The sequence below is a fragment of the Tupaia chinensis genome, unplaced genomic scaffold (genome assembly GCF_000334495.1).
Source record: "Tupaia chinensis unplaced genomic scaffold, TupChi_1.0 Scaffold000597_1, whole genome shotgun sequence".
Lineage (NCBI taxonomy): Eukaryota > Metazoa > Chordata > Mammalia > Scandentia > Tupaiidae > Tupaia > Tupaia belangeri.
The window spans coordinates 3,562,347-3,576,992 of NW_006160114.1; the positions used below are offsets into that span (position 1 = coordinate 3,562,347).

Sequence of the window (14,646 nt, forward strand, 5' to 3'; positions counted from 1 at the left end):
CGCCGGCCACACGCAGGCCCCGGGGCCACATGCCGGCGCAGGCCCGGGGCCACGCGCAGACCCGGCGGCTAAGCGCAAGCCCAGTGGCCATGCACAGGCCCGGAGGCCATGCGCAGGCCTGGGAGGCCACACGCCAGCCCCAGAGAGGCAGCGGAACGCGGAGCAGAGCCCCAGCCGCACCTCAGTTATTTTCATTTTTTAATTGCCTGTATTATTTTTCTAAATATGCCCAGACTTTCTTATACTAGATTAGGTTGGTGCAAAAGCAATTACAGTTTTGGATCATGAAGTTTAAATCATTATAACTAGGCTCAAACACATCTTTATTATCCAAAATAGGAACCATTCAATCAACACGTTTTTGTCAATGAGAAATAAGTTTGTTTATTCCTGTAGTGTAAAAATCCATGCTTTGGGACCAGCAGTAAGCGTAATGGCTATGTCACTGAACTCCCATGTAGTTGACCCTGGTTCGAGTCCTGACCCTGTAGCTTAAACACACTCCAGGCGCGTGTGCATGTGTGCCCAAAATCCCAAGAGGAGAATGGAGGAGAAGGGATTGCGACATGACCACCCCCCGGGGGGGGGGTCATTTCTCTCTCTCTCTCTCTCTCTCTCTCTCTCTCTGTCTTTCTGGCGAGCACACACGCCCTATAGCAAAAACCTATCCAAAAAAAACCATACTTGAGGATTCTCCAGACTCTTGGAGAGTATCTTATGTATCTTGCTGTTGGAGGAAGTGTTTTCCCTAAAAAGCTTGTCAAAATGCTTGAAGAAATGGTAGTCAGTTGGCAAGAGGCCAGGTAAATATGGCAGATGAGGCAAAACTTCATAGCCCAGTTCCTTGGACTTTTGAAGTGTTGGTCGTGCATTGTGCACTCCAGCATTGTTGTGTAAGAATTGGGCCCTTTCAGTTGACCAGTGCTGTCTGCTGATGTTGCAGTTTTCGATTCATCTCATCAATTTGCTGAGCATACTTTTCAAATATAATGGTTTCACCAAGATTCAGAAAGCAGTAGCGAATCAGACCCCACCCAAAAGTGACCATGATCTTTTTGTCATGCAAGTTTGGCCTTGGGAAGTGCTTTGGAGCTTCTTCTCAGTCCAACCACTGAGCTGGTTGTCATATGAAATCCACTTCTTGTCACAATCTGATTGAGAAATGGTTCGTTGTTGTTGTTGCTTAGAATAAGAGAAAACAACACTCCAAAATAATTTTTGGTCAGCTAATGAGGCACCCACTTATTGATCTTTTTCACCCTTACAATTTGCTTCAAATGAAGAACTATAGAATGGTCAACACTGAGTTCTTTGGCAACTTCTCATGTATTTGTAAGATCTTGGCTTCAATGATTGCTCTCAGTTGGTCATTGTCAGCTTCCAGTTGCCGACCACTACGCTCCTCATCTTCAAGGCTCTCGTCTTCTTTGCAAAACTTCTTGAACCACCACTGCACTGTTATCAATTCCTGGGCCAAATGCATTATTAATGTTGTGGGTTGTCTCCACAGCTTTGAACTCAAATAAGAAACTTGCTGGGGCTAACAGGTAGTGTGATTAAGGCACTGAACTCCCATATGGCTGACCACGGTCAAGTCCCAGACCTGGTGGCTTGAAAATAACCCTGGTTTCACATGCATATATGTCCAAAATCCCAGGAGGAGAATGGACTACAGTGTGGCAAATGGCCACACTGAGGGGTGATTTCTCACTTTTCCTCTTGCACTATGGCAAAAACCTAAAAAAAAAAAAAAGAAAGAACTGTTCAAATTTTCTTTTTGTCTAACATCACTTCCATAGTCTAAAATACATATAAAATAAACAGCAAGTAATAAGTCATTAGCAAAAAAAAAGTAAATTGAGAAATGTGCGTTAAAATAATGTATAACATAAACATAATTATTTAAGAATGTATCCAATATCAAAGGGCAAATTTCAGCAATGCAAAACCGTAATCACTTTGCACGAACCTAATACATGCTAATTACTCTTGAATGGAGCTTGGCCTCCATTTAAGTCACCTTTTTAGTGCTATCGATCAGTGAATTTGTCCATCACTTCTGTGGTGTCATTATTTTATTCATGTACAATGATGATGAAAATAATGATGCTAAGTCTTTGAAAAATTAATGGAAAACTTGTAATATTAAAAAATGCATGGATTTCAAAATTCTTTGCACTAATATAAACTCATTTTAATTCAGTTTTTCTCATAAACTTTCTTAGTCACCTGTATTACCATCTTTTTCATCATATAAATTTCCACTGATGGGTCAGCAGGTGGTCTAGTGGTTAGGGTACTGGACTCCCACATGCCCAATCACAATCCAGGATCAGTGGCTTGAAAATCATGCCAGGCAGGTGGCCATGCATACCCAAAATCCCAAGAGGAGAATGGAGCAAAAGGGATTGTGGCATGGCCACCTCCCCCCAGCAGGGGGGGCGTGATTTCTCACTTTCCCTTCCACTCTCTCTGTCTCTTTCCAACAAACACACACACCTTAAAATAAAAAAATTTAAAAATAACTTCCACTGATGCAGCTGATGTTATGGTTAAAAAGAAAATTCAGTTATGCTTTTGAATGATTGAAGTAAGTAAGCTTATAAAACTTTCAAAAAACCTAGAAAATTCTAATTGTATGTGTGAGTATGTTGTAGCAAAAACAATATAAATACCAGGGTCTGGTTTCCCCAAGTATTTTTTTATTTCTTGTATATAAGCACCCTTATTTTTTTTGTTGTTTTTTTGGGGGGGGGGTTTTGGAGTGTACTTTTTGCTATAGGGCGCATGCACTCTTTAGACAGACAGAGAGAGAGACAGAGACAGAAAGCGAGAAATCACCCCCTAGGGGGGATGGTTACGCCACAATCCCTTCTCCTCCATTCTCCTCTCGGGATCTTGGGCATGCATCCACACGCGCCCAGCGTGAGTTTTAAGCCACCGGGTCCGGGACACGAACCGCAGTCGACTACGTGGGAGTCCAGCGACATAGCCATTACACTAACTGCTGGTTTCCAGCACCCTTATTGTTTTTGAAAAATAGCAAACTAAATCTTTTCCCACATAAAATAGTAATTAGCAAACAAATTTCATTGTGCAGCTGTTTTTAAAATCTCAAAATACATCTACTCATGAAGTTCATGAGCAGGTGAAATATTAGAGGCTAATAAAATACTTGCTAAAGTACAAATTGGTATTTCTTGTTATCGGGCAAAGCACCCAGCCAGCCATCAGCTAAGCTTGGCCTCCATTTAAGTCACCATTTTAGTGTTATTGATCAGTGAATTTGTTGCTGATCCTGTGACATTATTCAGAGAAGAGGGGGCAAGTGGCAAGGCCAGTAGAGCCTCCTAAACCACTATGGAGACTGAAATAAGAGTTGTGCCTCTGCAATGCAGCAGTGCCAGCAAGAGCCATTTTTTTACTACCATTCTGGTTGGCACTTTCTCCTTCAGATTTATACCATCTATCTCTGTGCTAAGACCCTTCCATCTAGAAATATTTATCTGGAGTACATCACAGATAAGAGAAGCAGCACTAATTAGGAAAGAGTAACTTCAACTGAGGAAGTCTGAATTCTTATGTCTTATCTGTCACTGAATAGTCCACTAGCACTGAGTTTTACTTATCTCACGTACCCATTGGCATTCCCTGTGCCAAACTGTATGTCATATACCATTTCACAAGAATATAGGGCACATCATATGACTATCCTTTTTTTTTTCTGAGAGGTTTTTTGTTTTTTTTGTTTTTTTTGTTTTTTTTTTTTTTTATAGGGTGCATGCACTAGCCAGAAAGACAGAGACAGAGAGACAGAAAGTGAGAAATCACCACCACCACCCCCCCCACCCCCCCCAGGGATATAGCCATACCACAATCCCTTTTCCTCTATTCTCTTCTTGGGGTCTTGGGTACACATGCACATGCCCCCAGTGTGAGTTTAAGCCACCAGATCTGGGACTCAAACTGCAGTTGGCTACATGGGAGTCCAGCGACATAGCCATTCTGCTGGTCCTGTATGACTATTCTTAAACATTAGAGGAAAAAAAGTACATTTGAAGTCCATTCACTCTCTTTACTTTAGAGAAATATGTATTGCATTTAAATTATTATAAATGATTTGCCTTTTTTTCAAGGATGATTAAGACATTGTAATGGTTATATTAAGAATACTGTTGGGACCAGTAGATGGCGTAATGGCTACGTCACTGAACTCCCATGTTGTTGACCACGGTTCAAGTCCCGGACCTGGTGGCTTAAACTTACGCCAGGTGCATGTGTATGCGTGCCCAAGATCTTGACAGGAGAATGGAGGAGAAGGGATTGCAGCGTGGCCATCCCCCCTGGGGGGTGATTTCTCACTTTCTGTCTTTCTGGCAAGTGCACGTACTGTTAATATACTATTAATATCAATTCATGTTCAGTAGAGGCTGATAGCAAACCATTTATGTTCATTTTCAGTTTATTTGTACAAAGTTCTATTAAAATGGATCAGTGAAAAAAATCTAAACATAGCAGTTAATTTTAAAACATTAACTTATTAAAGATTTTAGTAAACAAAAATATTTTGTTTAAATCAGCAGAACATAAATTATGGGCCTGATGGTTTAGCTGTTTTGTAATTCAAATGAATAAGTACTGTACTTTTTGCTTTCTATCTGTCATTCTTTACCAATTTCTAGTTTCTACTACAAGGGTTAAATCCTTTGCCCCTGTCATTTATTCTATAATAATGTATCTTGATATCAGTAGTCTTTAAAATATTATTTACATGTATTTGATATGTGTGTGTGTGTGTGTGTACCATTTCTAATATCAATCAGGTCAGAAGCAGTGAAACTTTTTCTTGGCTGTTCCGATTTGTGAACATAGGCTCAGTTTTACTCACCCACTCACGCACACACACTTGCACACATCCAGGTAATATGCAGTCCTCATCTATTAAGGGGCAGCAATTTGACTCTTGAACATTTTCCCAGTGCATGAACTTGAGTCTTTGTGACGAGTTTAATCTGAAGGCACCTGTCCAACATAAATAATAAAAGAACATTCTAAAAATACCCACTTAAGGAATTAGGTGTGTACTGGAAATACAGTGCGATGAAGAGCCAATTCCACTTTTCACAGCATAAACAACCAAAGGAAGAACGGTTTCTCAGGAGAGGACTCTTGATTCCTAGGTGATTTTTTCATCGTGTGGGGAATTGGATCTGCTCGAACACCAGACAAGCTTGGTGTCCTCTGAGGACGGCGCCCGAGAACAGGAGAACATGGACGACACAAACAGTGAACAGCAGTTTAGAGTCTTTAGAGACTTCGATTTCCTGGATGTGGAGCTGGAGGATGGAGAGGTACAGTACATTCTCTGTCAAAATAATCCCTTCGCCCTTTGCCTTGACTAAACAGTTTCTTCTTTTTACCTGCTGAATAGTGAGATTTGTAACTAGATTTTTGGATAGCTGTGAACTTTATTTCGAATCAACTTATTCAAAGTACAGCCGTTTAACTTTGGCAAAAGTTACCACACCCTTCCTGCCTGAGCCCACAGCAAAAGCTGCCAAGGCATTTCTGCATGGCAGAGACCTGAGTTTTAATGACCACACAAAGTCTATGAGTTGTGTGTATGTGTATGTGTCGTCAACGGTGAATTTTAAACAGAAAAACAAAATGAAACAAAAAAATCACAGAAGCAGTTGAGCTCTGAGACTATTCACTGGTACCCAAGTAAAATATGCTAAGCATTTAACTATTTTAAAGGTGGTGTTACAGTGATTGATTTACTTCAAAGAATGCCTGCCACAACATGACCTCGGACCCTGAGGGCTCCAACATTTTACAGTGTGTTTGATGAAATCATTAGAACTAGAAATAAACTATAAGGTGCACGAGAGAGCTCTTTGCTCTGCTTTAGGCTGGAGGCTAGCATTCCAGACACCTGGAGCAGTTGAATTCAAGTCTGAACGGGCAGGTGGAGATTCATTTATTTTGAGTGATAGGGTAATAAGATGTTTTCAGCTATGAATTATGGTTTTGAAACCAAGGATTGGAAGAAGGAGCATAACGTCAGGCAGCTTCATTTCAGTAGCTTAAGGGCATGTTCCAGCTGAGAGGCAGTCCTGCCTCCTGGGATGAAAACTCAGTTCACTTAAGTGAGATTGGCTTATGCAAAAATGCCTGGTACCCAGCCTGGTTCATGATGTTGCTCAACGTACATCTTCTCACTTTTAACTAAGCACACTGTATTTCCAAAAGACATTCTGTTTCTTTACAATTCAAACAGAGGCCCAGATTCGAAGTTTATTATGTCCTGTAGTGGGTAGAGCACCTCCTTGCATAACTGCAAGCTCACGAGAGATGATGCTTGAAGTAGCTGCTTACCTTCCCTGAAAGAATATTATTGCTATCCAATCCATTTATGTTTGGTTGAGTCCAAGGAGCGATCTGATTTCATCTTTCCTGGCCCACTTGACGACTCTGGGTCTTTCTGCCAGCAGGAGAGAATCTTGTCCTCAGAATAAAGAATGATTTCTTAACTAATTCTTTCTCCAAGAAACAAGGTTAGTAGACCCAGTCCTTTACGAGTATAATGGTGCTGGGACCAGCAATTAGCATAATGGCTATGTGGCTGGACTCCCATGTAGTTGACCGTGGTTCAAGTCCCAGACCCGGTGGCTTAAACTCACTCCAGGTGCGTGTGTGTGCGTGCCCAAGATCCCGAGAGGAGAATGGAGGAGAAGGGATTATGGCATGGCCATCCCCCCTGGGGGAGTGATTTCTCGCTTTCTATCTCTCTGTCTCTCTCTGTCTTTCTAGTGAGTGCACATGCCTAATAAGAAAAAACCTCTCAAAAAAAAAAAAAGAAAAAGAAAAGAGTATAATGGTACCTACTGTAAGACATTCTTAAAATAAATGCCAGCCTAATTTGAATTAGTCTAGAACCAGTCAAAAGTATTGTAGAGTTTTCCGTTAACCATCATTAGGGATAAAGTATTCACTTAATGCAGTGAGGACTGTTTAAAAGTCTAAAGCAAAATACAACAGTTTTGAATACTGTCAAAATGTCTCTGATTCAGAGTTTAGAGCTCAGCTAATGTCAAAAGATGAGCTCCCTGATCTGGCACCTGACCTAATGTTTGTTCTTATGCTAGAATTTAAGCCTGGGTATCCTCTTCATTTTGGAAGTGAAACTAGGGAGGGAAAACTGATGAAACAAGACAGGCGTCATTTTCCTGTCTCAGCAGAGAAGAATGTTATGTGAAGTGACCTAGTGGGAATGATAAAAAGTGGAAGATGCAGACATGATTTTAGAACAGCTAACAAATGTAATTAACATCAAAATAAAGAAAGAAAATATCTCAGATGCCCATGACTTAAAAAATAACTATATTATACTAGTGTCTTCCAGGGACAGTAAATAATAGATACTATACCTTCTTTCTAATCTTTTGTTGTCCTTGCCAACAACAACTAAAAAAACCACAGTGATTATTTTGTCACTCATGAGTAAGATTATATAAGAAACTCAAGGGGTTGAGGGTGTGTGTACATTCTGTCCAAATAAAATAAGCCATCTGATGTTTTGCTACTTCTCAATAAAAGTATGAGAGATTCTGATGTGTTTATGCAGTGGTAGAGTGAGAATGCCTAGACATCAGGATCCAGCATATCCAGCAAGTCCAGAGTTCAATTTCAGCTCTGCCACTTACCCAGCTATATGACCTTAAGCCTGGTTGTAATTCCTCTTGGTTTTTGCTTCCTTGTCTGTTAAATGCACATAATGGAACCTGCCTGTAGGGTTGACATGAGGATTAAATAAAATGACCTATGGCTAGCTTCTAGCATAGGGTCAGGCACATAATTGGCATTCTAAGTACAAGCCAATCCCCTTGTACTATCACTGGAGAATAATTATATTATATCCTCATCTGAGAAAGTTAAGAATATTTGGCTTCTGAGGCCAGCAGGTGGCATGGTGATTAAGGCGCTGGACTCCCACAAGGCTAACTATGGTTCAAGTCCCAGACCCAGTGGTTTGCTTTCTCACTCTTCCTTTCTCTCTGTCACTCTTTGGTCAAAACTGAAGAATAATAATAAGTAAAATTATTTTTTAAAAAAGAATATTTGGCTTCTAGATCAAAACACAGTTGTCAAAAGAAAGGCAAGTTGTTATTGCTATGTCTATTCCTTTCATTAAAAGACTCAGAATAGAGTCTTTTAGGGAGGGAAGACTCTATTCTGAGTCTTTTAATGTTCTTTGGCCAGCCCCAAAGAACAGTGGCTAAAGCAGACAGATCACAGCCACATGGGTGACCACAGTTCAAGTCCTGGCCCTGGCAGCTTGAACTACACCTTTCAACAGGATGGAGAAATGGAAGAGAAGGGATTGTGGAGTGACCACACCCCACTGAGGAGTGCTCACTCCCCCCCAGGAGTGCACTCACTCTCTGGCAATAAATGTATTGACTAATATATGTAAGGATTTGCCCTTGAACTTTTTAGAATATTTAAAAGGTGCTGTGTCTTTGCTATGAATTAATTGTGCATGAGCAGTAAACTGATTCTGACACTTTTAGTTTTGTGAGCAGGATCAGGTGGTACCACTTTTTTTGTAGCTGATGACCCTCCTTTGTTTTTCCATGACATTTAACAGTTTTCTCACAAATTTATATATAGAAATTCTAAAATAATTAAGTGTTAAAGATACCAAAGCTGTTACTGAAGTGGAAAGCTGTTTCATAAATTGTATTATGATTTGTGACCTCAGCTACTTCATCCACCACTAAGAAATTGGGAATTTCTGATATTTTATACCAATTTTTCTCTTTGGAGTTAGTGTATGTTTACCATTAAGTTGCATCTACTGAAGAATGTATTATTAGCACTGCTAATTGCTATTGTATTAAAACTAAGACAAATACACTTGAGTATCTTTAATATAATCATTTTAAATAGACCTTTTATTTGTTTTTCTGTCCATTCAATCTGCCACCCAGGAACTGCAGGTAAGATGATACGATTTTTAATTCAGATACGCTAGCAGGTGTTTTGTATTATTGCAGATTTATAACAACGTAATTGCTTTTTGCCTCCCTTCCAGTATATGTATGCTTATCTGTGTGCATATTTCCATTTAGGTGTGTGTGATGTAAGAGGTGTTTTCTTGGCTGCTCTTCTATGGAAATATTTTCTAAAATATATATACAAGATTTTTTTAAAAAAATCTTTTTTATGCACAATTCTGGAAGTTGCATGATTGTATTTCTGAAGAGAATGTGAGTTTTCTGGGACCAGCAGATGGTGTAATGGTGATGTTGCTGGACTCTCACATAGTTGACCGGGGTTCAAGTCCCAGATCTGGTGGTTTAAAACACACCAGGCATGTGTGCATACATGCCCAAGATCCCAAAAAGAGAATGAAGGAGAAGGGACTGTAGCATGGCCATCCCCCTGGGAGGTGCTTTCTCACTTTCCCCTTGTCTTTCTCTCTCTCTCTGGCAAGTACATGCACACTAAGGCAAAAGCCTCTAAAAAAAAAAAAATTTAAATCAACAGAGTCTGCATCTAGCAATATATCATATATACTTCCAATAGAATCCTTTCATTTTCCAGGAAATAGAAACTATATCTACATGGTAACTATACATTTTCATCTACACCAGGGCTCTTTTGCAAATAAAAAGAGGTGCTAATAGTAATTGTACCTAAACAACAAGCAAAAACAGATCTTAGTGGGCAAGCTGATTTATGACTATTTTATATGTAGGTTATATCAAATTTATTTTAAGCAACTACATTTTGGGGGAATGCATTTTGACCTCAGAAATCCAAGTTTCTTCCATTTTGGAGGGCAGGGTTTTAATATTTAAAATTGTTCCAAAGAATATTATTTCTAACATTTCTAAAATACTCAGCCATTAATACTTTCTCAGCTCAGTGTAAATCCTGAGTGGTTTTTAAGTTTGATAACTGACATACACACAAATTGTCTGACTGGAATAGCCATCTTCTACATTTTCTCACACATAGAAAATCTGGCATAATCAATGAAACGCTGTCTTGACTTTTAACTTTGTGAGTAACAAAAAAAGGCAGACTGGCATTTGGGGGACAAGAAGAGTGGAGGGTGGCTGTCCTAGTAGGAGTATTCTTGTGCTATACTGAGAAGGCAAATTGACTTTGATTCACTGTGGACTTTGCCTGGGGCTAGACTACAACACTGTTCCATCTTAATCCCACCGCTGCCACTAGAGAAGCGTTTCTCAACCTCTTTGCCTATAAGAGAGGAATTGCATGCTCTAGCAAGACATCCAGATTTTATTCCTGCAAGAGCAGCTTTTCCTGTCTCCCTCTTCTCATGCTTAAAGGAGTCAGGTTTTCACAGGCGCTGCCATCCAGTCCACAGGGGCAGCCACCTATGCCTGCTATGCATCCTCCTACCCTAGGTGCCTGTGCCACTCGGTTCATGCATGGTTCCATCTCAGGTTCAGTGAAGGACACCTCCAAAACTGTTGGTTATGAGAGTTCACCCAACGACCCCATCCATTTGTTTGGTATAAGAGAATCAGTTTTGTGAATTTAGGTTTGTGTGTGTCTTCCAGTAATTTTCATATCCTTCTCTTTACTTCTCATTTTTTATCTTTTTTTCCTTTCTTTGCACTTTGAATTTTCCCTTTTTTTCCCCTCTTGCCTCTGCCACACTTTTTTTTTTTCCACTGGAGCAGCTATTAAATCCCAGCACAAAAATTAACCTTTTATGAAGAAAAAAATTGGTTGTAATTTATCACAGCAGGTACAGAGAAAAGAGATACAAGTAAAGGTACAGATAAAACAGCCAATGTAGACATCGATTATAAAAACATAGTCTGAGTCTGCTTTCTTTTATAATCAGACAGCCCAAAGAGCAATCAACAATTCATTTATGGAGATGAGTAATATCAGATCCAGAATGTGTTCAGGATCCTTACCTGTTGCCTTCTAGTGTGAATAGCCCAAAGAGACTTTGGACAAGCTAAGCATATATATCATATGGGAGATCTGTGAGAGTGTAAGGCTTACCTCATTACACACCAGAAACAATAGACCCTTGAACCAAGGAAAATGAATCAATTTAATGTTCAGTATGCTTAACAGAAACCTGTACCACTCATTATGTTGTTCATTGAGTACTCAAAAAAAAAAAAAAAAAAAAGATTTGATGTCTGTAAACCATCATACAAGGTTTCAAGATACAATAAATGAAAAGATTCTGGGGCCAGCAGGTGGTGTGGAGGTTAAGGCAACTGGATTTCACATGGCCGACTATGAGGTTCAAGTCCCAGACCCAGTGGCTTGAAATTCACATCACGTGCATGTGTGCGTGCCCAAAATCCCAAAAGGAGAATGAAGGAGAAGTGATTGCAGTGTGGCCATTTCCTACATGAGGAGAGTTTCTCATTCCCCCCTCCCCCCTCTGGTGAGCATACCTGCCATGTAGCAAAACCTAAAGAAAAGATTCTGTACTAAATTTTATTCAGATTACCTATATGTTTAGATTAAAATTGCAAATCAGACCCAGCCACAGGGGCACAAACTGCTAAGATGCTGTGCTCTACCCAGTGGGATCACATGGGAGGCTAGGGTTTAGTTCCAGGTCCAGCATAAAAATCTGGTCCAGTGGTGTGCACCTGTAATCCCAGCAACTCAGGAGGCTGAGGCATGAGGATCACAACACAGTGAAACTCTGCATTAAAATAACTAACTAAATAAAAGTTGCTGATCAGTGGGCTAGGTACTATTTCTCTTTCCTATTCCTGTCTTAACAAAGAGAAATATAAGATACAGATTCATTTCTAGAAAAAAAGTTTATGTGATGGTTTTTAGAGAAAGATTCAAACATAACTGAAAGCATCACTTAACAGTCTATCAAAATATTTGAGTCAACAGTAATATTTGGTACTAAGTCTGCCATTGCAGGTCTAGGAAATGAACTGTTTTCCATGTTGCGACAATTATTAAAGATGAGCCTGAAGCAAAAGCAAAGCCGTTGCTACTCTGGCCTCTGCATAGTGCATGATCCAGCAGCCTCTGCCAGCTGCTCTCGATAGTCTTTAACTCAGCATTTCATCTGTGAAAACCGCTGTGGCCGAAACAGGCTGGAATGTTTATCTAATGCTCTTCTACTTAATACCCAGAGGATTCTGGAATGTGCTACAAGCATAGCTCCTACTTTCTCCTTCTGAAAACAGTACTAAACTTGGGCCAGGGGGATGGTATGTACAGGGTTCAACTTTTCTGAAGTTGTTTTATTATCAATGGTCTCCTAGATGTTTGAAAATGCAGATCATTTATAGGGCTCACCAAAATCAACTTTAAAAAAAACTTAATAATTATCCCCCCCATGCCCAAGAAAAGTATATAATCACTTTTGTCTATGACCTTAATACGCATTGACGTGAAAATAACATGCTATTGCTACTTTTCACATCAGGTGAACAAAAGTTGGGGTACCAAAGTAGATGAGGGCCACAGAGTTCGTAATGGTACTATTTATCTCTAAGCTATGACTAATTGAATGTGTCCGGGTTTGAGTGCCGGAAGACTTGGGCATAACGAACTGGCTGATAATGTGATTTCAGGGTGAAAGTATGGACAATTTCAACTGGGGAGTGCGCAGGCGTTCTCTGGATAGCCTGGACAAGTGCGATATGCAGATTCTGGAGGAGCGCCAACTTTCAGGAAGTACTCCCAGCCTAAATAAAATGAACCATGAGGACTCCGATGAGTCATCTGAGGAGGAGGACCTCACGACCAGCCAGATCCTGGAGCACTCAGACTTAGTAAGTAGTAAAACTCTCCCACTTAGGAATTGGGAGGCTTATTTTTCGTAATTAACACAGAAGTGTAGTTTCCATTTGCAGCTAAAGAAACTTTCCACAGCGGCTGAATGAAAATCTGAACTGCCTCATAGTGTCTGATTCTAACTGGCCTCAAGCTCCATAGGTTGCAAATGGAAACGAATGTCAGATTCTATGTTATACGCCCTAAAGCCATCAAATCTGTTAAGGGCTAGCTTTTTCCCAAGCAACTTTTGTAATGCTGGGATTTTATTTTTTTAATGTATTAAGTATCAACATTTTAAAAGGTATGATAGACATTTTGATGTGGTTGTCTGAAAATACAAGCATTGCTATTTCAGAGGGCTGTGCTGTTATCTAGATTTCCAGCTGCTACGTTTAAGGTCCAGTAACAGTGAAATGGGGAAGTTAAAAATACCTGTCAGCTAACAACTAGAGAACAATGCTGTGTACATTTATGTAAAGAATAGAGCTTTCATAGAGTGGGAACTTCATGCTATGTTTTATTTCCTTTGCTTTTTAAACAGATCATGACCCTTTCCCCTTCTGAGGAGACTAATCCCATGGAAATGCTCACCACGGCCTGTGACTCGACCTCAGCTGACTCACATTCCTTTAACACTAGAATGGCTAGTTTTGACACTTCTTTGCCTGATATGAATAATCTGCAGATTTCTGAAGGTTCAAAGGTGAAGAGATTTTGATTATGATTTCCTTTGGGAAAAAATAAAAGCATTTCTGATTTTCTGAGAATTCTCAGGGGTCCAAGTGGAGGAACTATCATTTCTTGCTCTTTTTTTTAAATAATTGAAGTTTGTGCACCTGAACCCATGTTTTGAAGTTGTTTTATCCTTACAAAGTCAAGTAGCCTTCTTGGCTGAAAGAGATTTAATTTCAAGTCATTTTAAAATGAAACATTTTGCATGAACACTGTTGATTGATGGCAAAACGGTTTGGGGTATTCTGAGATGACAATGACTAGGAAATTGCTAGGTTCTGTCATGGCTTTTATAAAACAATATGCTAAGTGAGAAGTGGGCGTATGCATGTATTTGGGAAATTTTTTCCTATGTAGGAACCAATTATACAATTTGTACATTGATTCAATGCTTGCCTTTTGGCATACTGCAGGAATGTTTAACGTCAATCACAGTATTATGCCAGCTTTGCACAAAACTCCCCTAGCCAGAATCTCTGAGGAGAAAAGTAAGTAGTAGATATTATTTCCTTATTTTTAAAAGAAAAATCAAATTTAAAAGATTTAACAGTGTCTATTTTGTTAAACTTAATATTTTATCAAAATTTCCAAAAAATATCCTATCTATAAAACTATCTACTCATACAACATGCCCACATATGTGTCCGTAGGTATGAATTTTATTTTCTTACTTTAGAAATACCAGCATAATTTATTGCTGTTAGAATAGAATAAAGCTTTCTTTATCCTGAGCTTGTTTATAATTGTATAAATATGAAAAAGAAAATAAAAATAGAAAAAAGTTTTATAAAAGTATATTCCTTCTTGTACTTCTAATGGAAAATATAGTACACTGGCTATTCTGTGTTATTTTACAGAATACTAAAATCATATCTAAGATCTATAAAAGTATTTAAGCCAAGGACAACCACCAAATTGCAATTACCTAATAATATTGCAGATTAAATAACAATTACTTTTAAGATTACTCCATTGCAAAGGGACTGTGATCAGGATTCTTGGAGTTAGCATGTGTGTGTGTGTGTGTGTGTGTGTGTGTGTGTGTGTGTGTGTGTTTTCTACACACAAAAGCGCCGTGAGAGAAAATTGTGTAGT

The 14,646-nt window shown here is 39.3% G+C and overlaps 1 protein-coding gene across 7 annotated transcripts in view; it reads left to right on the forward strand.

Annotated features, from left to right (window-relative positions):
- Positions 1-14,646, forward strand: part of FRY (FRY microtubule binding protein) — a 505,649-nt gene that overhangs the window by 456,634 nt on the left and 34,369 nt on the right. For 5 of the 7 annotated variants that reach the window (XM_027775685.1, XM_027775680.1, XM_027775682.1 and 2 more), the window contains 4 exons: positions 5,181-5,351; positions 8,994-9,002; positions 12,615-12,815; positions 13,361-13,522. In XM_027775685.1, the coding sequence (XP_027631486.1) occupies positions 5,181-5,351; positions 8,994-9,002; positions 12,615-12,815; positions 13,361-13,522 (543 nt within the window). The remainder of the gene's footprint in view (positions 1-5,180; positions 5,352-8,993; positions 9,003-12,614; positions 12,816-13,360; positions 13,523-14,646) is intronic. The other 2 variants (XM_027775681.1, XM_006158436.3) reach the window with 1 other exon arrangement.